The following is a 27,741-nucleotide window of genomic DNA, read 5'->3' as shown; positions in this document are numbered from 1 at the left end:
TTTGAAATTGAATACGGGGATAATTGAAAATCGGCGAAAATGACATCGGTGATAATTCATCGCCGATTCCGAAATTTTCTCTCCAAATTGAATACCCCTGTAAGTGGTATAGTGAGTTTTTAGAAGTGGAGATGTTGCCCATAGCAACCAGATTCTACTTAACATTAAAACTAGCACCCTCTAGAAGATAATAGCAAGAATCTGATTGGTTGCCATGGGCAACATCTCCACTTCTAAAAACTCTCACTTTAGTAAATGTACCCCTAAGTGTAGCACCGTCTTATAAAAGTACACAAGTTTGTGTTATGACTAAAAAATACATTCTAGTATCGATCCACAACTTTTCTAACTATGGTGGGGTATGGAAATTTAAAAGCATTTTAATGTATTAGTTGACAAATTTAACATAAAAATCAAAAATCAGGCCTAAATATTACATACTATTCAGATATATCTTTTTCATCAGAACTTCTCAAGAAAATGATTGTGCAGGGGGATCTAATGCAAATACTTATCCAAAACCACTTTAATATTGATGTAACATGTTAACACTGTTATATCAAACCACGTATACATGAAAATAAAAGCAATGCCATATTTAAAACAATAAAAGTAATAAGTATAAATGAAGTAAAAACTATTTTCAAAGCTTTTATAAAAGAAACTCGTTATTCAGGATTTTCACAATATTTACTATAGTTTAAACATACACTGTTACATTATGATATAATGCATTAAATAATATGTATTCATTTCATACAATATTTATATTTTGTGTCTGAGATGGGCTCTTATCACAGGAGATTCAGCTGTCATTGCTGGCAGACTTGCAGTCAAACAAGTTAAAGAGAGCAAATAAAAACAAGGTTATTAAAGTCTTTTGGACCTTCCTCTTGTCACACAATGGTAATGTATCTCCTGTATATCTTCACATAGGCATGCAAAAAGGAAGAGGAATTTACCATAGTGTAGTAGCTTTTAATGAATAGATTAACACTATTTGTGACACTGCACACACAGATCCTTCAGGAGTGAAATAAGATCCTCCGCCAATTTTCAATCCTTCAGGATCAGTGTGTGCAGTGTCACAAATTTCGGCTACTTTGTAGAATACACCGAAAAGCAGAACCCTGAAAACCTCCCGCTGCTGGCCAAGCCTGTGCTTCATGTAGCATAGGAAGCAGGGATGAGATTGACAGCTCTGCACACTAACGCAAGTAGGTTTGGTGAATAGATCTACTGATGTTTGTCACTGTGCATGTGTTAAACCTACAGAAAATTCAAAGTCCTAGGCATCTCAGCTGCACGTGACTTATAGGAAAAAACAGTGCAGGGCTAGATTTATAAACATTGCTATATCAGCAGTCATAAGACCAAAAGCAACAGCGGGATGACCAAACCCAAAGGTTTGGTGCCGATGTTGGCAGTGAGGAGATTATGGTATAAGTGAGGGAAGGGAAGAGGGCCCTGCTCGTGAGAGCTTACAATCTAAAGCATAGATCCGTGTGATTGCAGTAGGAGCAGGCTGGTGTAAATTCAGACTAATAGGGAGGATGGCTACTTTCACAAGCAGATAGGGGTGGTGCGGTCAACTCTGAAAACGGGCAAAGATCTGCATTTATTTCATAGCATGCAATGCTGCCATGGCCAACCTATGTGAAACTGAACTAGGCACATTGCGATACCACGCCTGCTGTGTAAACATGCTGCTAAAATAAAAAGACTGCACTATTAAGTTTGTTGGGCATAAGCACATGGCCATATGCTGTAGACCACACGTTCTCAAACTCGGTTCTCAGGACCGCAAACAGTGCATGTTTTCCAGGTCTCCTCACAGAATCACAAGTGAAATAAATAGCGCCACCTGTAGATATTTTAAAATGTCAGTGAGTAATGAATACACCTGTGCACCTGCTGGGTGACCTGGGAAACGTGAACTGTTTGGGGTCCTGAGGACAGAGTTTGAGAACCGCTGCTGTAGGCAAATAGGATGTTAGCCATGCTTCTTTGCTGTGTTCTCATTCACTTACTTCACTAACGTTTTATTAACCCTTAGGGCAGAGGTTCCCAAAGTCCGCCATTACAATCCACGTTTTAATAATAGCCAAGCTTGAGTCCAGATGGTTAAATCAATTGGATTGAGGTACTAATTAAGTCACCTGTGCTCAAGCATGGATATCCCTAAAATGTGCACTGTATTGGTGGACTTTGGGAACCTCTGCCTTAGGGTAAGGTCATCATTTTAATTCCCACAAAGTAAACTTAATTAGAGATGAATCACTATAATGTATGTTATATAGCCTGTCAGTGTGATGTATTTTGTACCAATAAATCATTCCTACACTATTTTTTCCCACCAACATTGCACAGGACCTTCTAGATAAAGTTTATACGGCATTAAGAGTTAAAATGCTAAAAAAAAAGAAAAACACTTTTAAACTATAATAGCACAATTAATTTAACAAAGATGGGACAGTTAGTGTGCAGTGCATTTCTTCAGTAACCAAGAAGTCTGCAACAGTAAAAACTTTATTTGGTTACTATCAATAATAAAAAAAAAAAAACTATTATATTAACACCCGATTAGCATGTAAGCTCCTTGTCAGACATTTTTTACACCCTGTGCCTCTTTACGGACAATTATGACAACCTTCCAGCTATGAAGCAGCAAAAAGGAACCGGAAAATAAGATGCATACTTACATGCAATGAGCAATAAAAATACCCCCTTATACACTTTTCAAAGCTTAGAAGAGTTACTAGAAAGATCAAAATAATTTTTGTAGTACCTCACAGTGCAACCGAATACAGAACAATAAAAATGAAAGGTGAAACCAACCAACCACTCACACCAGTGGTTCCCAACTACTGTCCTCGGTACCCCCTAACAGACCAGGTTTTAAAGATATTCACACTAGAACTGAGATGGTAGTATCCAACAAACAGAGGCACTAGAAAATTCACTTGTCCTCGAGACCAATGGATGTCCTCAAAACCTGTGTTGTTTTCCAGGGTCTTGACGACCAGAGTTGGGAAACATGGACTTACATGACTGTGCCCAATTTTGCATAAAATATTCAGCACTGCATCATCTCCATTTAAAATAAGATTTCATTCTTGGGGAAGTGTAGTAAAAGTATTTGGCTTAATTTCTCAATACTTCCCTTAAAAGTCCTTGCCAATAAGTCCGCTACTCTCATCGAGAACTAGTAAAACAAATAATTACATTTAGTTAAAGAGCCATGATCAAAATGTAATTAAACAATTTTTGAAGTGTTAGAACTGATAACTAGATTGCAGAAGAGTTAACAATCATGGAAACAAGAATATAATTTTCCTTGATTTAAACGCCAGTTTGGAAGGAGGTTCAATAAAAAGGTTAGACTTTGATTATGCATCACTTTCATAAATTACCACAGAAAAATTAAGAGGTTTTAACATGGCAAAACTAAAATTTTTGGGTGAGTTTGAAAAAAAATCAGCACAAATTGAAACCTACTACATTCTGGCTTAGGTGTGTAAAAAAATAAAAATAAATAAAATAAATCACAGAGTTAATGAAGAAAAGTCAAATACCTAAACTGAACAGAGCCGACAAACTCAGTCACAAAGAAAACATCGCAACAAATTCATATTATCCTCTTGAATGCCTGAAGGCAATTACCAGTTACCCAACACAAATACAAGCGCTGCCAAGTCCCCTGCCCACTGTAAAATTAACACAGCCCACAGGTGTATCAAATGCAGTATATACACGGCTAATTGATTTATACAGAATACTTTTTGTTTATAAAAGATAAGCCTAGTTTATGTTTGATGTTCAACATTTACAGGATATATTAGATTTGTAAATATGGCATCAAAATAATATTGTTTTTAAGACTGATAGCATAAATCAAAGCAAAAAAAAAAAAAACATTTGCAATAGGAAAATAAGAAATTTACAAAACTCTGAATAAAGATTTGGACGGTCACTGTTTTCGCTTCCTTTTTACTTTTGGTTCTGAAAACTCCTGACAGTCTCCAGGCAAAATATTGTCCCCGTTTCGGTCTTCAACCTGGTAACCACTGTTGTCACATTCCATTAATGAATGATCACTTCGCTTCTTTTTGTGCTTCTTTGACTTTGGGGTCTCCTGTTGTATCACGAGGCTCTCAGCCAGAGATTGTTCATATGCCACTTCATCATCATTAGTAGGTTCTAGATCGGGATCCGGGACCGTAGAAGAGCGCCTGTGTTTTTTCTTGTGTTTGTTCTTGATGGTATGAAGGTCAGTTACGGTTTCTACTCCTAATTCCTCTAATGTACTATTTTCTGCAACATCTGAATCGACTATTCCATTCTGAAAGCTAATGTCCATCTCGGAAAGGTGGCTATGCTTCTTTTTCTTGGATTTTTTTGTCTTATGCCGATTTAAAGGAATCAATGATTCCCCTTCAAATCCAAGTATACTACTGTCTGATCTTTCAGAAGAACGGTCACGAATGAGCACAGCATCCTGATATTTCTTCTTTTTTCTCGCCTTTTTAAAAGATTCATCCATTGACTGGCTTGAGCTCTCCTGAATGGTGTCCTCCGTGGCAGAATGCTCTCCATCAGCCTCAATATATTCCTTGTCTGCAGCCATTTCCTGGTGTTTTGGTTTCTTTCGCTTCTTCTTGGGGATTTCCTCCAAACTTACTGTAGCCTCTCCTTGGCTCTCTGCTCCTTCAGATACATTTTCTGAAGAAAGCTCCTGAAATTTACGTTTTTTGCTTTTCTTCTTGCGAACCTCGGAGCTTACTGCTGTCTCAAAATCTACCTCTTCCTCGGTGTGTTCTGGGGGAGTCTCAGGTTCATTAGCATTTTGCTCCTCAGTCATTTCATTCAGTCTTTCAAGTGCTTCAGCTTCCATTCTGCATTCACAAGAGAGTAAAAGCATAAGTCAATCAAAGCATCACATCAGACTTAATATTTACAAGATGGTCACATCTTCTCTGTGTATGCATTTTAAACTATAAAAGGGCCAATTCAAGTATGCGTGATGCTGGCGATGAAATGTGCATCCTTGCGGTACCATAGGGTAGCCGTAAAATTGTGCATTTTAATACACACCCCTATATAATGCACGCTCATGGCGATCTAGGGATGACAAAGGTTTCCACTGCCGGCATCCAACTTCATTACATTGACACATCGCCCCTAATTGAATGGAGGCATTTCCTGCAATACCAGATTTCTCACATGAAAGCCATCGATTGTATCGTGTGGATTAAATCGACCATGCATATTACAAAACATCAACCAGTTAAATCCAATCATAATCTATGGCATTATTAGGTGCAGAATTATAAAGGATAAGGTGCAAACCTGAAATCAGCACCAAAATAGGCACGATTACAATTTAAAGACCAATGTAATCTTCCCTGGGTCAAAGAATAGTGCGAATGATTGTACGTGTCTGTAAAGCACTGCATAAATAATATATATGAATCATTAAGTGCAGGGTATGGACCAGTAAGCCTGTTATTTCTACTTTATTGATCATCACTGTCTGCAGATTACCTGAATCATTTGCAATAGTTAGCTTTTAGTTAGTTAGGAGGAGAGGTCTTAAACTCTATATACACACACTCACACACAGTGTCTGCTGCAAACGCAGACCCCAAAGGCAGGTACAAAGTGGTAATAGAGGGGATTATAGTTTTGTTTTACAGCAAGTGCAAATGTAAATGGGGTTGGCATATGACCTTTTACATATGAATTGATAATCATACTTCTTTACTATATAAATCACTGTTTGGGAATGGAATATATTTAGTATATCTCTCTCAAAACTGAATTTTCAGTCCTAGGGGAAAGTATCCTAATGTTACAGAGTTGCTAAATGAACACATGAAAGATACTGGTTTTAGAAAGGTTTCCATATAAAATCGAAAGAGCAAAATGGTGTAGAACCAAAATAATTGTCCAAAGAACTGGTAATTAGCTGTAAGTGAGAGATTGTGCGATAACCCCCAAAATGGGGAATCACTTATAAAAGGCTTGTTTGGGCTGTAGCCTTATTAAGCATCTGTAAGGTAGTCATGCACCAGCCTGCCCCATGCTCCTGTAGTTGTGGGGGAGCCTCAAGCGCAAAGAGCTGGAGAGGTCCAGGGAGTCAGCTGACCGTTGGCGGCCGTTAGAGGAGTTAGCTAGGTCAGAGCGGCCTGGGTGAGCGGAAGAGCCGGTGCTGTGTGGGGGGGACCTTTCAGAGGCAGCGGGGAGAAGCAAAAACCCGACTGTCAGGTGCAGCAGTAGCCTCCTGTGTGGAGCTGCGGTGAGATTGTACAGAGTGTGAGAGCTGGACCCCGGGAGCAGGTGAGAGGCAGGCAGGCATCACACCCTGGGGAAATGCTGATCTGAGGGCCAGGCCCCCGGGCTGGTCATATACAGTGAGAAGGTATTCCCCAACACAGTGGAAGGCCTGGATTGAAATTCATACTGGGGGTTTCCGTGGAGGTTATTCCTTCTCCAGCATCACCCCCGCTTCCTGTAAGAATTGCATTACCATACTTTTGTATGGCAAGTAAAATTCCTAAAGGAACGGAAAGCTCAGCTGAGGATGGCGTAATCTGTACCGCAAGCCGAACAGTAGGGAAGCTGCATACTTCCCTGCTGGCTGCCTGTCAGCCAGCGCTGGCTCCGCCTCCATTTGCCCAGCGTCCTTTGCAGCAGGTCTGACCTGAGTTATATACAGAATAGCCCTTCAATTATATACTGTATCCGAGAGGAGGATTTATGTTTTTACAATATCATAGCCCTACTGCCTAGACTGTAAGCACTCCAGTCAGACCAGTTATAAAGTTATAAGAGATAGCTAAAGCTCATCTTTTCATTAATACTTACAGTGCCTTGCAAACGTATTCACCCCCTTGGCTTTTTCCCTTGTTACATAACAAGCTGTAATTTTTTTTATCTGAATTTCATGTGATGGATCTGCACAAAATAATCTAATTTGGTGAAGTGAAATGAGAAAAATATATTTAAAAAAGAATCTTTATAAATAAAATTCCAAAAATTGGCATGTGCATATGTAATCAACCCCTTTGCTATGAAGTCCCTAAAAAATTCTGATGCAACCAATTACCTTCAGAAGTCACTAATTACTGAAATGTAGTCCACCTGTGTGAAATCTAAGTGTCACATGATCTGTCAGTATAAACACACCTTTTCTGAAAGGCCCCAGAGGCTGCAACACCACTAAGCAAGAGGCATCACACCATGAAGACCAAGGAGCTCTCTAAACAAGTCAGGGACAAAGTTGTTGAGAAGTACAATTCTTGGTTGGGTTCTAAAAAAAAAAAATATCCAAATCTTTGATGATCCACCGAAGCACCATCAAATCCATCGTCATCAAATGGAAAGAACGTGGTACCACAACAAATTTGCCAAGAGAGGGCCGCCCACCAAAAAAACTCACGGACCGGGCAAGGAGGGCATTAATTAGAGAGGCAGCACAGAGACCAAAGGTAACCCTGAAGGAACTGCAGAGTTCCACAGCAGAGACTGGTGTATCTGTGCATGTGACCACAATAAGCCGTACACTCCATAGTGCTGGGCTTTATGGAAGAGTGGCCAGAAAAAAAAGCAATTACTTAGTGATGAAAATAAGAAGACACGATTTGAGTTTGCCAAAAGGCATGTGAGCGACTCCCCAAATGTATGGAGGAAGGTGCTCTGGTCAGATGAGACTAAAATTTAACTTTTCGGCCACCAACAAAAATGCTGTGTCTGGTGCAAACACCATCACCCCAAGAACACCATCCCCACAGTGAAACATGATGGTGGCAGCATCATGCTGTGTGATGTTTTTCAGCAGCAGGGACTGGGAAACTGATTTGTGTCGAGGGAAAGATGGATGGTGCTAAATACAGGGATATTCTTGAGCAAAACCTATTTCAGTCTGCCTGTGATTTGAGAATGGGACGGAGGTTCACCTTCCAGCAGGACAATGACCCGAAGCATACTGCTAAAGCAACACTCGAGTGGTTTAAGGGGAAACATTTAAATGTGTTGGAATGGCCTAGTCAAAGCCCAGATCTCAACCCAATTGAGAATCTGTGGTCAGACTTGAAGATTGCCGTTCACAAGCGGAAACCATCCAGCATGAAGGAGCTGGAACAGTTTTGCCTTGAGGAATGGGCAAAAATCCCAGGGGCAAGATGTGGCAAGCTCATAGAGACTTATCCAAATCGATTTGCAGCTATAATTGCCACAAAAGGTGGTTCGACAAAGTACTGACTTTAGGGGGGTGAATAGTTATGCACGCTGAAGTTTTCTGTTATGTTGTTCTAGATGTTGTTTGATTCACAATATTAAAAAAACACAACTTCACAGTTGTAGGCATGTTCTGTGAATGTAATGATGCACACCTTCAAACAATCCATGTTAATTCCAGGTTGTGAGGCTACAAAACATGCAAAATGTAAAGGGGGTGAATAATTTTGCAAGGCACTGTAAATTGCTAGTATGAGTATTCATGTTCTAGATGCCTAACAAATGCATAGGTGCAGTTATATAGACTAGGAGTGCTCCAGTCTAATAAACGTGAGTTTTTATTTAACAACCTATATAAGAATTGGATCTGGGGTCGGGCTGCTTTTACCACTCTGCCAAGAAAAAAAAAAAAGGAAAAAGCTCACCTATGCAATGAATTGCACCTACCAAAATCAACGGACAGAGCGGTCGTTATATAACTTTACCGTAACATGTAATCAATATAAACATCAGTGCAATAGATGCATTACTAAAAAGAAACTTAAAGCAGAAATATATGTCAGCACCCACACAGAATATGAGACACAGGAACAAGGTGTAGAATGAACCACAACACGATGAGAAGAAGACACAATAGGACAAACGCGACAGACTAGAATAAACGTTCAGCAGCAGAGCAAGGTGGGCACTGTAAGGCTGCTCTGCATGAGACTTGGACCATAGTTAAACCCAGTCTGTTTTTTGTTTCCTATTCATAGTACTCTGAAGTCCTAACAGAAGCAGGTTACTGAGAAAGTGACTGACGACTCCTTTTTGAGAATTAACATGGAAGAGAAAATCCAGACATTAGGGTACTTATTGTAGAACTATTGACCATTTTGGGCGTGTTAAAGTCATTACAGTACATGTATGTTTTCTTAAAAACAATTATTTTAATAAGATGTATAGTTGGAGATTTTAAATTTCAATAGGAACAGCTGGGCTATTGGAAAGCACAGCATAGTTATATTATGTTTACAAATTTATGAACAGTTTCCAAGCTCATTTCTACCGGATACCACTAACGGCTACGTGAACACGATTCCTATACATATTTGAACAATACCAGTATTATACTTGGTCAGCTGTTTTTTTTTACATACATATATCACAGGATATCTATCATAGAAACCTTATCCATAGCACAACATTGTGCGACCATCCTTCTGTGTGGAGATTTAAAAAACATTAATGAGCATTTGCCTCACTACTCAGGAGACTTAATGAATGTCATATTTACTATGCATAGGATTACTCGGTAGATCCATACATAATTTACAAATTGGTTCAATGCACAACCAATAAATAATAATAATCATCCTGTGGTTACTTGAATAGTAAAACATTTTCTCAATTTTACCAATTCTTTAACTGCTTATTGTTTCTGTCTCTACAAGCATTTGCTTTTTTGTTAAAATATTGTTGGCAAGTCTTTGACTCTATTATTACGTTATTTATATAGCGCATACATATTCAACAGCACTTTATTTACACACAATATTTGGCCACTCACATCAGTCCCTGCCCTAGTGGAGCTTACAATCTATATTCCCTACCACATGCTCACAATTTTTTGTTAGAAGCCAATTAATCAACCAGCATATTTTTGGAGTGTGGGAGGAAACCACGCAAGCACAGGGAGAATATACAAACTCCACACAGGGCCATAGTTGGAATCGAACCCATGACCTCAGTGCTGTGAGGCAGTAATTCTAACCATTACACCGTCTGTGCTGTCCTTCTGACACTATTGTAGGATCTCCAGATACATTTTCATCTTTTGTCAGTATGCTCTGATTCAAGTATATATAATAGGACAGAGTTCTCTGTACTACATTGGAGCGTTCTAGCACTACATCGTACACTACATACCTGTACCTTAAGCAGCACTTACTAGTATAGTAGGGAACTATTTTATTGCCAATATTAGTAATGTTCGGAAAATATATTCATACGGTTAACTACTTTACGTGGTTTTAACTCTATGTTGTCTGTTTTAGATATTTAATTTTCACTTAATCATATTCGATATTTTGCTGTCGTATGTTTCATTATATTATTTTTAGCGTTTATTTAATAAGTTACTTTTTAAAAAGGAGCTTACCCTTATAAATAGTACAGAACCCTACAAACAGCATGTAAGTGCATCACCTAATGCATTAGTCCGCACAGGCTCTTAATTATTAAAAGCAGCAAATAGATTTGCAATGTAGACACAGCTGGAATATAACCATCTACTTACTTCTTATCCAATCTGCCACGGATGCAAAATAAACCCACAGCGTCTGTATCCAATCGGAAGACTTCAAACTCTATTTGGTCACCAATCTTCACCCCTATATGCTGCCACGCCTCAACTTCCATCCTCATGGGCTTCGGTATGGAGGCATTGAAACAGCCATGAACTAGACAACCAATATGACTGGGGGCAACTTTGTTGATATCTCCCTAGAAGGAAAAAAATTAATCTAGATTTCAGTTGACATACACAGAGAAGATTATACAAGGAAAAGGTGAATGAACAAGGAATATTTCATACTAGCATATCATCTCAACCAGCCACCATTAGCTGATTAACCACGATTATGACTGAAGCTGGAGAAAAGGATCCAACAGCACAAACTCTTTTAGGTAAATACCATTCAGTCGAGGACCACATGGACTTTCAACACCTTTTTCTCTCCTGAACGGTGACAGATTGTCTAGCAGAGATAACCAGTCACAATAAGTGCCAGGACTCGGCTGCAATGGCAGGGAGGGGCCGCACACCTACGTATGGCTACGTGAAGTAGCTATTAGATAATGAGGGAGGGCGCACAACACGTGAAACTGCTGCCGTAGGGGACAGCTCTTCCCTCACCTGTCCAACACGTCGATGCCAGGCTCACAACTCCAATCAGCACTGAGTTTGCGCCTCAAAAGCAACGCCCCTTTTCCTCTGCTTTACACGAGAGATGCCAGCAGCCGCTGATTGGTGGGAGGCTTGGAGACGGTGAGGCGGAGTAATAGTGATCATTTGCATCTATAAGGGCTCAGCTTGCAATTCCCCCTGGAAACAGTCCATTTTGCGTCCGAGTCCATGGCACTTACAAATTGGCGAAGTGTTACAATAAAATAATCACCAAAAACCATAAAAAAAGCTCCATTTGCCGAGGGCCACTGAAATTTTACCAGCGGGCACCCAACTCACCGCAGCGGCAGCTCACTCAAGCTCCGGCGTCCCCCCACGGGCACTATGGGAGAGATGTCATGACATCTCTTCCATAGTTTCGAAGAATGGCGGATGACAGCGGACCCAGGATCGAGGTTTAAGTAGTGTATGCGTTTGCACGGGTCTATTATAGGGGAGGGGGGGGGGGGGTTTACTACTGGGGGCTGGTATGGTTATGTTGAAGAATCTGATGACCATTAAAGAGACGTGTGGTGATTTGCTGGCATGTGGTTGAGGGGTACTGAAAGGGCATGTGTGGTGGTCTATACAAGCTTTCATATATTTTGGTAATGGACGAAGGTCTGGCTCCTAGATTTTACAAAAATTTGTCTAGCTTGGTATATAGTGTTGTGGGTGTAGGATCATGATTATGTGAAAGGTTCAGCCATAGGTCATAGATGTAGAGACTGACTAAAGTAAGGGGATGAACATATTGCATTACTTAACCCCATTGCAACAAAGGGTTCTCTCATTCATGGGCAGAGCTATGTTTAGCAGTTTTTGAGTTGGTCACACTCAAACATAATTTTTATGAAGTACCCACACAAATTGTAGATTGTGTTTTTTTAAGACTTTCCAGAAAATGCCCAAGGCAAAAAAAAAAAAAAATCAAACTTGCAAGAAAGTTAAACTAAAATGCATAAAAAAAAAAAAAAACCCTCACACTACGCACAAAGAAACTTTGGGACATATTCAAGTGGCCGCATTCATATTTTTTTCCCCACAGCACATGAAATATTAACCGACCGTGAGGTTTTTTCCTATTCACTTAGCCGCTAGCATTTTAGCTGCGGTCATTTTAAAAGGATTTTTTTCCCCTCACAGTCCCAGAGCAGGTGCAAAGTTGTGAAAAATTATTACGGTAAACATGACTTGGTTCAAAACTCCTGGGATAACAGGCCCCCCCACCCAAATAATAATTCGAAGTTTTCTTTTAGCTTAATTGAGTAAATAATTACATGTAATGTTTGGAGTGATTCTGCAAAGTGCAGAATAATGGGTTAAAACATGTAGACAGGTATATGCTGTATGAATGGAACAGGTGTTATTAAGATAGCAGGTCGGAGTTCCGGGTGTTTTTTATTTTAAAGAATTTTTAAGTTACTTCAAATGACCAAAAAAAAATAAAAATATTTTTTTTACATTTCCCTCGGGTTTTTGCAGAAAAAGTTAACAAAAGCACGCATAGCCGCATTAATCCAAAATTAGCCACGATAGCCACATTTATTTTGCTGCAAAAATCTTGAGGTAAACTGAATATGCCTCTTTGTGGTTCCTGTTAACCTACTTTAAAAAAAAATAAATAAAAGCAAAAAAATATGAGATATGGTAAGAACTTACACTTGTTATCTCTATTTCTACGAAGTCCATAGGGTTCCACAGGATACCTTGGGGTATAGGCGATGGCGGCAGACATCCAGGCACCACAGAGTTAAATTTTCAGCCTCCCAGGATGCACTGGGGTTCCTCTCCCATACCCCGCCCCCGAGCCTCAGGCCACTCAGTTTCGTAACAAGCCATAGGCCGGAGCAGGAGCAAAAAAGAGAGAGAAGAAAGTCTGGAACACACAAGAATCACATTCTCACCAGAAGGAGACGGAGAAATCGGTGACCAGATCAAAGCCCATCTGCAGCACAGGTACGACAGGGCGGGAGTCCTGTGGAACCCTATGGACTTCTTAGAAATAGAGATAACAAGGGTAAGTTCTTACCATATCTCATATTTTCTACTTCAGGGTCCATAGGGTATCCACAGGATACCTTGGGGATGTCCCAAAGCAGTATCCTTTAAGGGTGGGGACGCTCCTGTGCTGTAAGGAGAATCCGCCGCCCGAAGGAAGCATCCTGAGAGGCGAAGGTATCAAAAACATAATACCTTACAAAAATATGGACAGATGACCAGGTGGCTGCCGATCACCGCTGAACCGCTGAAGCGCCACGTCGAGCTGCCCACGAAGGACCCACAGACCTAGTGGAAGAGCTTTAAAAGAGGATGGAACCAGAAAGAACAAAACCGAGAGTCTGATTTCTTAAATGGACTGGTACGGTGAACTTAAATTCTTAGAGCCCGTACCACATCCAAAAAGGCCTCACCAGCAGAAAGGACTGGGGAAGTAAAGGCAGGTACTATAATTTCCTCATTGATGTGGAAACTAGACACCACCGTAGGTACAAAACCAGGGCAAGTGTGAAGCACTGCCCTGTTCCTAGGAAAGATGAGAAAGAGGGAGGTCTACATGACAGAGCCCCCCATTCTGAGATCCTACCGGCCAAATCAATGGCCAGAAGGAATACATTCCTAGCCATAAGCCATTTGAAGTCCACTGAGCCCAGTGGATCAAATGGCGGTCCTCAGAGAGCCCTAAAGACCACAGCCAAATCCCAAGGAGCCACAGAAGGAACAAAGGGATGCTGAATATAATGTATACCCTGCACAAAGGTGCGGACATCTGGAAGAGTAGCAATCCTACGATGAAACCAACAGGGCAGAAACCTGCACCTTCAGGTAAGCAAGGCGAAGACCGTTATCTAAGCCCACCTGTAGGAAAGCCAACACTCTGGATATCCGGAATACCCGAGGAGCAGAGCCTGTAGGGTGACACAACTGAAAGAAAGTATGCCATACCTGATGGTAAATTCTTGCAGATAAAATCTTCCGAGCTCTTAGCATGGACATAGGCCCTGTTAACTATAGAGCTGGAAAAACTCCTAGACCTTAAGAGGGCAGTCTCCACCGCCACACCGGCAAGGACAGACAACCCAGGTCTGGGTATCAGCCAGGATCCTGAGACAACAGGTCTGGTCGTAGAGGTAACAGCTGCGGAGTGTTAACTGAAACACTCCAAAGATCTGAGTAATAGTGCCGTCTGGCCCACGCACGAGCTATCAGCAGGAGCACTCCTCTTTCTTGTTATTACTGGAGGAAGGGATAACGGAGGGGCGAGGTACACAACTTAGAAGGTCCACTGGACCAACATACGTCTACCATAAGAGTCTCATCTCTGAAAGGCTCCACTTGTTCACCAGAAGATCGAACACCTCCTGATGAAGAGGACATTTCCCTGAATGCACGTCCTGACGGCTGGGAAAGCCTGCTTTCCATCTGAGGATTTCTGAATGAACACTGCCGATGACGGCAGGGATATAGCCTTCCACCCAAGCCAGAATTCGAGACACCACTGTTAGTGTCGCCCGACTTCGGGAACCACCTAGGTGGTTTACATAAGCCATCATGATGACGTTGTCAGTCCGTACCTGCACGGTATTTCCGTGGAGGACCTGTCCTGCATGCTGGAGAACCGTGAATACTGCTCAGAGTTCTCAGATGTTTATGGAAAGCGCAAAAACTACTGGAGTCCACCTGCCCTGGAACAAGTGTGGACCCGTCACTGCTTCCCAGCCACGGATACTGGCGTCCGTTGTCAGAAGGACCCGGTACGCAATCCCAAAGGGGGTGCCCCTTGTTTAGGTAAGCTTTCCGCAGCCACCAGGCCAGAGAGAGACAAACCTTCAGGGAAAGCACTATTGACTTTATCCTATGGGGCAACCCATCCCATCCGGAGAGGATCAATTTTTCTAGAGTGACACTGGGTACTCTCCACCATGTCGAACAGCGACACCCTGGAACCCAGGAACCACATTGCCGAGTGAATAGACACTCGGCGACTCTGCAGGCAACTGCGTACCTTTGCCTGTAATGCAGAGATCTTTTCCTCAATCACAAAGATCCTCAGATGTTGGGATATGGAGCATCCTCTGTGAAGAATCAGAGAGGACCATTTCCAGTGTATCAGTCAGCCCTAACGTAGCAACACAGATATTGTCTGTTGCAGATGGCACTGAAGTATCTCTGGAGACTCTGGTAACACCAGGTGGTCGCCCGGATTGGGTAACAAGCGGACCCCCTGCATCTGCAGGTGGGCTGCCATAACTGCCCTGACCCTGGTAAAACTGGAAATGCTTATTGACCACTGCAAACCTGAGGAAAAACACTGGTTGTTCGAAGAAAATAGGGACATTCAGGTAGTCACCCTGAATATATCCAACGACACCACAAAATTCCCAGGCTCCATTGAATGATTGAATGCAGGGTCCCCCTCTTGAACCAAGGAACCCTTAAGAATTTGTTGAAGGATTCGAGGTTGAGGATGTCCAGGTAAGACCCATTGGGTTTCCGTACCAGAAAGAGGATGGAGTAATATCTCGTTCCCCTTTGGGGCAACGGAATAGGTACTATAACTCCTGCCTGTAGCATAGAGTGTAACACCCTCAAAAATTACAGGGCCTTGTCTTGAATTGACAGAAGACCTGTAATGAAAAACCGTCTGAGGGGCTTTTACCGGGAGGAGAGGACATACATTCAAGAAAATACTTCTCTTACCCCAGTGTCCGTGGAGGTCAGACACCAGCACTGGGCGAACTGGAGAAGCCGGCCTCCAACTCTGGGGTCCCCCGAGAGGAGGCCCGTCCCGTGAGGCTGAAGGTGACGTCTTGTAATCCAAGCCTGTTCTTATGGCTGAGCAGATTTCCTGGCTACTGACTGTCTTGGAAAGCTATATTTTAGACTTACCCTGGCCTCACAGGGCCGAAAAGACAAAACCCCAGACCCCGATGGGACTGTAGCCGATGGCAGACAGGCAGACGTAGCTGCTGCCTGCGGGGCCACAATTGTGTCCAGATGAGGGCCAAACAGGACCTGTCCCGTAAAAGGCAAAGCATTCCAAATGGAATCTGCGTCCGCTTTCCAAGAGTGCCACCACAGGGAGCGGCGAGCCGCTACTGCTGCCGAGCCGCTACTGCTGCCGAGGAGATTCTGGAAAGGAGTAGGCTATATGTAAGACTGTCTCATTATGAACGCGGCTAAGTCTCTGAGAATTTGCCACTATCCACCTGCTCTGCTTGAGAGTCAGTGTGCAGAGATCCAGTTACCTACCCAGCGCTCCATGAATCTGGCCCCCCAGCACACGGTCATAGCCGGCCTGGAAGCCCCTCCAGCAAGGGAATAATTGGCTTTTAGATATATTTGCACCTTGCAATGTGTAACCTCCTTCAAGGAGGACCTGGAGGGCATGGGCCACGTAACACTCCTCACTAGGCGTGTAACATGAGAATCTACCCGTAAAGGTAACTTCCATTCGGAAAAATAATTATCCGCAAAGGGGTATGCAAAAGGTCAACATTTTTTGAGGCTGGAACCGCTTACTCGGATTTTCCACGCCTCCTCTAAATGATCCACCTGACCAGATAAGAGGAATTACAGTGGCAACACCCTTATCCTTAAAGAAGGCATAGTTGGATTTAGCCACGGGGGATATGTAATAACCAAAGCCGCACGGACTGCCCGTATAAGGCCAGGTATACAGACTTTAGACCCAGACTACGCCTCCTTTGCACTAAGGGGCTCGTGTCTGAAAAAGTCAATAATGTCACCGTCATCAGACGTCATGTCCTTACCTGTCTGAGACCCGAAAGGCTGTTTAGAAGGCCGAAATGGTGACTCCCCCTGCAAAACGTCCATCAGGTGCTATACCATTTGGACAATAAATTCACCCACACAGGCTGCTGCGAGACCTGGGGAGGCGAAAAACAGGATACACTGGGGTACCATCAACTGCCCTGGGACCCCTGCATGTGATGAGACCACCACTCTCTGCGATAACCCCTATGGGGAACCGCAGGGAGCGTTGCCCACAAGGGCTGTAAGCATCTTAGCCAGCCGAGGGCGGTCCCTTTTTGTGCAGGCACAGTGACAGAAATGGGGCGTGATATATAATACAACATGCCCTCCATAAACCCTCAGCGTCTACATATCCCTCCGCTAACTGCACATGATATCAGTACATTATAGCTGGAAGAGGATATCCTGGTTCACTTTCAGACATGAGGATTGTGAACGGAGCGTATGTGACCTCCCACACAGAAAAACCACGTTTACTGTGAGGTAATAAACACCCTGCGACACCGCACCGCAAGGGCTGTAGCAGAAGAACAGGGATAGGAAAAAAGGCTGACAGTCAGAAATGAAAGTACAGGCAAATAGCGCTAGCATTTAAGTCACATACAATGCACAGATAACATCCTGCATTACAAGCACTGCGATCAACTACACAGACCAGAGCCTGGTAGGAAACAGTGCTGCATACACTGACCTTATTGAAAGAGAGGTATGTGGGGGACCCGGACCGCAATGGCACCTGTAACAGCTTCCAGCAGCGTTTGTCATTCCCAGCACATGGAGTGAGAAAATGGCCACCGAGGAGCAGAGAGGAGGCAGGGCCCGGGGGAGGAGCGCTGACACAGCCCGCTCAGGCCGCTGTGGAATGGCACTGTGCAGCGGGGGAGACGCCGGCTGTGAGACAGGGAAGGCGTTCTCCCCTGGCCTGCTATTAACCCCTGGGACGCCGCGCTGTACCGCACATGCTGCGGTCCGCTGTCCCTGGTGGTCTAGTGGAAGGCGCAGGATCAGTACCTGGCCCCACGCGCAGCCGGTCCCCAGGGAGCCCCCTGCCTGGGGACCAAAAAGGACTGTGTTACCGGCGGGTGCCCACCGCGGGACCCGCCGCTTACCTTGTCCCCCGTGCATCTGGCCACAGTCCAGGTAGCCGGGGTCACCGCTAGCTGTGACCCCAGCTACCAACCAGCATCCCCGGATCGGTACCGGCGTTCTGGTACCGGCGGGGTGTAGGAGTGACAGCATGGACGTCAATACTGACTGTCCTATGCTGGAGCACTCTAGTTGTGCAGCCACAGCTGCGAAGAAATCGTCAGGGGCCTTGAAAAGACCCCCCTCTGTACGGTGCGACTGGTCCGGCCAGGCACCGACGAAAACTGAGTGGCCTGAGGCTCGGGGGCGGGGTATGGGAGAGGGACCCCAGTGCATCTTGGGAGGCTGAAAATTTAACTCTGTGGTGCCTGGATGTCTGCCGCCATCGCCTATACCCCAAGGTATCCTGTGGATACCCTATTGACCCTGAAGTAGAAAGTAGAATTCAACTTTTAGGTTTTCATAATAAAATCCACACTTGGAAAGAATTAGCAAATTTTTTTCTTTTCGCAGTCTTAAGCTTGGCATTCACTATACAATTTTCTGTCTGATATCTGTCCTATCTGGCTGGTTGGAATGAAAACCTGGTAATATATGGGAGCAAATGACAGTTGCCCATTTGCTTACAAACACTGGAAAATAGCCAAAAATAGTTGTTCAGACAAATTGGTTAAAACACACAAATTTATCCAATTTGAACAATTTTTTATGTCCTTTTTCCAGTGTTTAAAACCATATGATCGACTGTCATTTGCTCCCATACATTACCAGGTTTTTATTCCAACCAGCCAGATTGGACAGATATCTGACAGAAAATTGTATAGGAGGATGCCCAGCTTAAAACTAAACACATCAGGGTCAATTCAATTAGGTATCAGTTGGGTCCTTCAGGCCGTTCTCATGAACTTGGACCGCAAATTGTATTGGCAATTCAATTCCAGACTTGTACTGTCTTTTCTGAGGAAATTTGCTTTTTTTTAATTTTTTTCACACTGCCCACTGAGCAGGTGAAATGGTAGGGAGGTATTTTAAATGGTAAAAATGTCAGGATACAATGCAGAACCTTTGCACACCAATAAATAGTCACACACTTGGGAGTAAATTCACTAAAGATTCTAAAAATGACAAGTGGATGTGTTGCCCATAGCAACCAGACTGTAGCTCTCTTTTCGCCATTGCATCCTAGAAAATTTTATTGGTTGCTATGGGCAAAACCGCCACTTGCCTGTTTTATAAGCTTTAGTAAATCTACTCCTTGATTGATGTAGAAATACCATGATTTAGCCAATATAGACATGTTAGTTTTCAGGTGAATCTCTCTAAAAAAGCTCAATAATGGGTTTCATGACATGGGTAAAGGCGTCATATTGATGGGAGAGGGGTCTTACAACTTGCAGGTGAGAGCTAAAGTTTTTTCCAACTTTTTCCCAGGATGATCCCCCACTTTTCCATGCACTTCTCACAGTAGTGATCACTCTAGGTCTGGTGCTGGGCAAAGCACCGAACCTAGAAAGGGTGCACCCCAAAAAGGGGGAGTGACCACGAGAAAGGGGGTGTGTCATTAAGACACACCACCTTTTCATCACTCTTGTGGGTGTGTCTGGCACTTACAGACATGCCGGGCTGCCCCCAAGCTCCTCTCTACATGAATAGATGCCGTGCGCATGCCCACAGCATCACCAGCGGTGATCGCTGCACCACTGCGGGCCCCCGGGTTGGGATGGCATCCACCCTACTAGAACAACCTAGCGGGAACGCTATCACAGGTTGCTTTATGTAGACGTCACGCAACCTTACAGCGAGTCAGGCAAATTGGCATTTCTATTTGAATCTCAGCTGAGTACATTCACGCAATGACTTCCATGTATAAAAAGACCTGCATAAAAGACTCAAACAGCTCCTAAACAAATGTGTAAACAACCATGATAACTATATTGGGTTCCACCAGGACACATGACCATAACCTTTCTAAGTTGGATACATTTAGATTTTAAATTGACTGAACTTTTAAAAGGTTTGACTAGCTTCTAGAGTTAACAGCATGGAAACCATTACAATAAATTTAGTTGTTTTGTATAATTTTTGTCATTTTCTAGTTAATGCATACTTGCCTACCCTCCCAATTTGGTCGGGAGCCTCACGAAAATCGGGTGCCGCTCCCGACCTCCCGGGATGGCAGGCAAGTCTCCCGGCTGCCGCTGACCCCTCCTGTCCCACCACAAGTCTCCCGTCAGTGAAGGGGAGCGGTGACGCGATTCCCGTCATTTTGGCACCGCCCCCCGCTTCACACTGCCTGTAATATCGGCAGTGTGTAGCGGGGGCGGGGCCAAAATGACGTGCTCGCGTGGCCCCGCCCGCAAAAACTTATCTTGCCGGCCCCGCCCCCGTCTGCTGGCCACGCCCCCCAGTAATGCCGATCTGGCTGCTCCCTCCCGGAAGGGGTAGCCAGATAGTCGGCATGTGTGAGTTAATGCTGAGAAATATCAGACACACGATGGAGAAATGGAGTTATTTTTATGAGAATCAACTTTTAAAAGGTATTTCTCAAAATAGTCATAGAACACAATTCCCTTCAAACTAACAGCCATATTGGGAATTGTACCAGACAATGAACTGGGTTTAAATATATAAAGATGGTTTAATTATTTTTTAACCCCACTGTCAAATGCAGTAATATTTGTCAAGAACATCACATTACACGACATGAATAACTGCAGTTACTTCCATACTGTTATATTCAGTAAAGGTTAGAAATTAAACATTATTGCTTACCACAAGTTTCTGTCCGCACTTAGGCTGGAATACAACAAAGTCTGCTTGAATATTTATATGTATGTATCCAAGATCATCATATATATCACCCAATTCACCAATCAGTTTTATGTTATCATAAGCTACTGGAACTCCTTCCAACCTTTTAAAAATGAAAGGGAAAGAAAGAAAAAAAAAAAAATTACCATTTGGAGAACAGACATTAAAAGTAAACAGTCAAAGGGGGCGATTCAATTCAGCAGGAATTGAATAGCGCCGAGAGGGAGCTCGAGGAGCTATACAATTCAGCGCATTGTTTAGTCTGACTAATGAGTTCTTCTTGCACCCTCCGCTGAGGGCGCGAGAAGAAATCCGACTGAAGTGCCAGCAGCTTAAAATGGCGTTGACGGCCTCGCAGCCGGCACTTTAGTCAGGGAAGGCCGGCTCTCGCGACTATACAACCTGGTTAAGTCGCAGGAATCGGCATTCTCAGTCTTTACTACCCGAAGGAGTAAGCATCGCGGAAAATTTTATAGCTTAGGAAGCTCCCTCCTGGCGCTATTCAACTTCCTTTGAATTGAATCGCCTCTAAAGAATTTTATTTATTCCCAAGGAGTAAAAAATTATACCACAAATGAAAAACTCCACAGCTCCCAAGAGAAAGATTCCAAAATGAAGAATTGTTCAAAGCTCTAGTTTCCGAATAAATTGGATCCTCCAAAATCCATTCTCCTGCAAACCTACAGATGTGTCCTTGCTCATCTAGCCTCAATACGTCATGCAACACGATATGCCTGGTGTGACGGAGCCATCAGGTCCCGTGCAATCCTGCTATCGTCTAGCAATGCGATACGCCTAAGACACAGCAGGACAGCTGATTAATTTGATATGTGACACTTGTATATCAGTGTGCGACTTAGACTGTAAACAGAACTTGGCGTGGAAAAAAAAACTGTGTCCTCTGCATCGCAGCACTTTGATGAAGTCGCACATAGATATACAAGTGTTACACATCAAATTATTCAAAGTCATCTGCATTTTCAGCAAAGATAAGCAAAAAAAAAAAAAAAAGATGCCCGGCGCTAGCAGCGTCTTACGGGACTAGGCGCCCCAAGAGGGGCTGTTTCACGTAACTGCAGCAAAGACAAGAGAGAACATCTGTATAGTCACTGTTTAACTAGTCAGTATTTCTGTCTTTCACACAATTTACACCATAGCCTGGATAAGGTATCTAAAGAAAATAGCAAGATACAACACAGTGAGAACATTTTGCAGCATACAGAACACCTTGATTATCATTGTTTATAGAGCAACATGTTATGCAGCACTGTACACCGAGCAGATCAGGATACATATAAATTTACAAGGACACAAAACAGAAGGTTTGGAACCGATATATCGTACACAATGTGTAGTGTGTACACCCGATCCGTGGTTCATGATGGCCTTTCATTGCATCGTCCCACCTGCTGTTCTGCATGAAAGATGGGACAATGCAATCAACGACACAGTGCTGTTACATGCAGCATGTAACAGTACATTGCGGCATCATGCTTCGGATCATGCAGAGTATACAGCTTGTGTGATCACAATCAGCGATAAAATTTGTAAAATTGGTGTCCTGCTCCACTATTTTTGGGTCCCATCACATATTATGGGGGTTAAGGGCAAGCAGCAGTTGGGGAAGAGCAGGGAGAAGTTGGGTTAGAGCTGGAGCCAGGGGGCAGGCAGAGCTGGGGATAGGGAGGGGTAAGTGCAGACAGCAGTTGCAGCAGTGCTGGGGCCAAGGAAGAGGTTAGGGACAGGCAGTACTAAGGGTAGGGAGGCAGTTAGGGTAGATAGCTTGGGTAGTATTGGGGTCAAGGAGGAGGTTAGGGACAGGCAGTGCTAAGGGTAGGGAGGCAGTTAGGGTAGATAGCTTGGGTAGTATTGGGGTCAAGGAGGAGGTTAGGGACAGGCAGTGTTGGGGTAAGGTGGGCGGTGCACACAGTTAACAGTCAGGGCAAATGGGAAATACACACGGCTACACAGTCGGGGCTAGGGAAGGAATGCACACAGTTACACAGTCAGGGTTAGGGGGGCTGCACACAGTTACACAGTCAGGGTTAAGGGGGCTGCACACAGTTACACAGTCAGGGTTAAGGGGGCTGCACACAGTTACACAGTCAGGGTTAAGGGGTGGGGGGTGGGGGTGGCCACAGTTACACAGTCAGGGAGGGTTATAGGGGATGCACATGGTCACACAGTAGGAGTCAGTGGCTCTGCACAGTGATGGCTGTAAGTGACTGACCTGTCTGAGTTCAGAGTCTTTTCTCTGTCACCAGCCGTCAGAGCAGCACATCCCCCTGTACATGCTGAGAGTCGTCCCAGCACCTCCTTACCCGAGTCCTCCTGACCACTGTCCCTGGATGTAGAGTCATCTGGCGATGGGTGGAGAAAACGCCGCTGCCGGCGATAGGCTGCTGCAGCACTGCATACACACAAACACAGGCAGCACACTCAGCCAGCACTTCTTGCGGGACCCGCAGAGATTTAAAAACCGGGTCCCCATCTTGCTGTAGCACGTAAAAACGCGCTATAGCGGGTATTTTGCAAACCCTGGTGATGTATTATTACATCACACTGTGGCATCATCGTATGGTGTGTACCCAGCTGAAGAGGTGTACAGAACCATTGATACATGAGGTAGTGGAATAACAATTGTAGCTTATGGAGAAAGTGTCTGGGGCTATTGTAATGTTGCAGCATTACGGGGGGGAGGGGGGATACTTACCTGCAGGTGTCGGTAACCTAAATCCAGTTTGGATGACGGCGTCTGGATTCTGACCGCCAGGAGCCTGAGTGCCGGCATCCCAACCCTTTCCAACCTGTTCTCAGGCAAATTGCAGGGGACTTCGCTCCAAGAATATACTGAAGTACAATGCGCTGTATGTTAACGTGAAGTGTAAAGCCGCGTATCCACATGCTGATATTAATGGAAGACTGAACGACAATGACATCGTTACCATTCAGTCGTCCATTAATCGTGCATAAATCAGGCAGTTTAATGTCGGAAACAACCAGCGATGCGCGCTCCCTGTGGTCGTTTCCGACATCACTCTTCGCCTGAAAATGCCGGTCAGTCTGCCGATAACGACAGATTGGCGATGTTCAGAGATAAGGGAAGGTTGCCTGCACTGAACAACATATGGTTCAGTGTAGGCACTACAGGGGATGGGGAACGACTGTATGATTACAATGTCGTACTGTCTTTCCTAGTCAGCAAGTGGATACACACAATAAGATATAACATACTTAGTAGGTTGGATACTATTAAAAAATAGATGTCTAGGGGCTAGCACCATCATAATGGCCAAGTAATAGTAAATGATTACAGACAGTGGGCTTGTCATGGTAAACATTTAAAACTTAAGGTGCCCATCCAATAGCAGACCTCAAAACGACTGCAAGATTACGACATTGTAATCATGCAGTCGTTTGTCAGTCTGTAATGTGCCTACACTGAACGAGCAGTCGTTCAGTGTAGGCACAATCATCTGCAAACATGCTGAACCTGACATTAACGTCAGGTTGTCCAGCATGTTTGCCCGATGATAGATGTCTAAACAACCAGCGGGAGCGTGCGTCACTGGCCGTTTTAGACATTTTTTAAACAATAAGCAAACAATTGTTGAACAATAATATCATCGTTCAATTTAATCACCTAGTGGATGGGTACCTTTAGATGCACATGGGCAACTTAGATCGTACAATCCATGAATTAGAAAAATCCAATTATGTAATTAACTATTTTTAATAAACTGCTTTGACTGCCAACATCACACTCTTGCTTGCAGCGGTTCCCAAACTCAGCCCGCCAGGCACCCTAATAGTTTTATGGATATCCATGTTTGAGCACAGACAGCTCAATGAAAATGAATGGGGTACTAATCAAGTCACCTGTGTTTAAGCATGGATAACCTTATAACCTGGCCTTGAGGGCCGAGTCTGGGAACCATTGGTCTAGTACAGTGGTTCCCAAACTTTTTTGAATCATGGTGCCCTAGAGTATCAGCATTGTTTTCACTGTACCCCTAAGTTTAAGTTTGTTATTGTGATATTAAGAAAAAAAATCTAGTAAGATAGTAAAGTGCAGTAAGTTGGGCTGACCTCTCATCCTTAGGTTCAGTTATGTGGTGATGGACAGGTTTGCACTGCTGTTTGTTCACATATTTACATTACTTTGACCATAATTTTATTTGGTGCTGGACCACCAACCTGAGACACCCTTGCAAGTGTCCCGATACACCCCAGGGTGCCACGGCGCAGTTTGAGAACCACTGGTCTAGTAGATAACACGGCAAAGGGGAACAGACATAATTAGGCAATTCACACAGCTACTTAATACAGACTTTCACATTAGGAACTGTGGTTTTCTGTACAATTGAGGACACGTTAATTATTATCCCGATACCCAAACTAATGTATAACAAACATTTAAATGGTAGGAGGGCAACGTGTTCCCCAGCAGCCGGCAACTACAAGTCTCAGCATGCCCTGTGCCAGGCAGCTGTACATACCACGCCCCCCCATGCTGCGACACTTACACCGGGCTGTACCGCAGTAGTTCGGCATCCAGCTGCTCCTTGATCCCGCTCCGCTTCCTCTGCAGGAACCGGGGAGACAGCGCCAGGTGCCGGCTGTGTGTCCGAATCTCCAGGCAGGAGTAGCGGCTGCTCACCAGGGCACAGGCGTCCGAGAAGGACGGCCGCTCTAAGCAGGATAGGGCCACGGGCTTCTGTCCGGCCCCTATTACGGCAGGGTCCGCCGGAGTGTCCGGCTCAGCCATGCTGCTGCCGAACCGGGCACATGGCTCTTACACACAGGCGACTGCTGCTGACGTACTCTGCCCTACACACGGGACACTAGTGGGAAAACTGCCACATTCACTATTTCTCCGCTGAAGGACGTCACCGCGGCCATTTTTTCGAAGACCAAATCGTCTCGTCTTCACTCATTTGATTTGATTTCATTTAAATTACAGCCAGCCACTAATCCGTCGATATATCGAGCGGATCGTATAGTGGGCCTGATTCGCAAGGGCGATTTTTACGCAGATTTAGTGATTGTTTGCCATTGTGCATTTGTATAAGCCACAATGCGATTGTATTGCGATTCCGCAGGCACAGAGAACCCATTTGCAAATTGAGTGACAGGTAGTCTGCGTTGGGGGAAGGTACCGAGGGGGTGGTCAGAAAAATGAAGGTGTGCCTTACAGTTTAAACACCGTTACATGGGCATGCATAAATTAGCATGCGAGCCCTCTGTGTGTCAGCAGAGCTGCAGTGTTTGCGGTTGGTCAGACCTGCCGCAAGGCCAAGATGGCTGCTCGATGTGCGTCGATGTTACCATATTTATGTATGTAAGCGACTTCGTACTCAGATGAAAAAGCAGAGGTGGGCGTCCTTATGCTCGGCTAAGCTTTGGAACTATTAACATATTTTCGCAGCTGTGTTCCGTGCAAAATCGCATCTGCAATCGCATTAGCGTCCATCTCTAATCAGGCCCAGTGTGTACACCCAGTTCCGTGTACCTGTGGGTCGTTAATCGCACCGCAGATGTGACGATGCAATGAACGACGCCATGCTACTAAATGCAGCATGGAATTACACATTGCACCGGCGTCCGCTGCATCGTGCAGTGTGTACGGACAGCGCAATGTATCGTGTCAGATGGGACAATGCAATTTACGACGCCATGCTACTAAATGCAGTTTGGAACTACACATAGCACCGTCGTCCGCTGCATCGTGCAGTGTGTATGGACAGCGCAATGTATCGTGCCAGATGGGACAATGCAATAAACGATGCCATGCTACTATATGCAGCATGGAATTACACATCGCACCGGCGTCCGCTGCAGTGTGTACAGACAGCGCTATATATCGTACCGTCGCTGGGTACACACATCATGTGGTGCCTACCCAGTATAAGGGCTCTATTTATGTATATAATGAAATGGCTATCAGAAACTATCACTATATTTCTCATCATATCAATGTGATATATGGTAATATTTTGTAGCCATTCAGGAAACCCTACCTGTCCGGTGCTGTTCTTCCGATAACAAGTTGGAATTGAATAAGCATGGGCGCTTATTTGCACATGAGGGCATAATCTATATAATAGGTATCCATATAGACACTGCTGGAGAAACAGTCCCGTAATATGTGGTAATAATATTCCAAATAGAAAAAGGGGGATTGTAGATTTCTCACCAGGGTGCGATGTCTTGTTCGTGGAGCCTTTTGTTGTTAGTAGATGAACATAAGTCCATGTATAATAGGATATTAGCCATGTGTAATAAGGAGTCCAGTCCTGGTTTAAGCGTTTCCCATTGAGGTATAAAGGTTCTTTGTATATAAAAATTTATCAAAGCTGCATCAGAACAGCAGCGAAACGCGTCAGTGGTGGACTTTTTATATCGATTATGCTCTCGTGCAAATAAGCTCCCATAATTGATCAGCCATATTAGAGTCCAGCTACTTGAATAGGAACAAGTGTTTCTGTATGTATCAGTTCTAGTATCAACCAGTTGATGTATTAACTGATTTTAACCCTTTCATTTTTATGTATTAAATGCAAATTTATTGGTGAAGATACAGTGTTGTGCATCCAATTATACATTGTTCTAGCACTGCTATTTTTCCATGTGATATACTGGAAGTCCGATATGTTTTCTCCTCACTGTAGCGGTAGTGCCTTGCACTCGAGCGTTCACTCATGTGACAAGGCAGGTGCTGGGCACAGGATGTGGAGTGACGGGGAAGGAGCAGTAATCTTTACTACTCCTCTCCATCTACAGAAAAACGATACAGCTCATTTCGCCATCTCTAGATGGTGAAATTAAATTGAGAAGTTTCTATTCTCTTAATCGCTCTCCCCATTCTAGTGTATGGGTACGCGATTCTAAACATGGCC

General features: G+C 43.9%; 1 protein-coding gene across 1 annotated transcript; it reads right to left on the bottom strand.

Annotated features, from left to right (window-relative positions):
- Positions 1 to 381: 381 nt before the first annotated feature.
- POLR1F (RNA polymerase I subunit F) lies at positions 382 to 25,675 on the bottom strand. Its single transcript, XM_088457374.1, has 4 exons — positions 25,369 to 25,675; positions 20,804 to 20,945; positions 10,520 to 10,725; positions 382 to 4,895 (listed from the first exon to the last, which is right to left on the bottom strand). The coding sequence occupies exons 1-4, from the start codon at positions 25,608 to 25,610 to the stop codon at positions 3,971 to 3,973; spliced, it is 1,515 nt and encodes a 504-aa protein (XP_088313500.1). The 5' UTR covers positions 25,611 to 25,675; the 3' UTR covers positions 382 to 3,970.
- Between the last annotated feature and the right edge of the window lie 2,066 nt (positions 25,676 to 27,741).

Source organism: Taudactylus pleione, unplaced genomic scaffold (assembly GCF_031769625.1).
Source record: "Taudactylus pleione unplaced genomic scaffold, aTauple2 ptg000758l, whole genome shotgun sequence".
Classification (NCBI taxonomy): domain Eukaryota; kingdom Metazoa; phylum Chordata; class Amphibia; order Anura; family Myobatrachidae; genus Taudactylus; species Taudactylus pleione.
The sequence above is the reverse complement of the archived record's forward strand: the minus strand, read 5'-3'. Positions and strand labels throughout refer to the sequence as shown.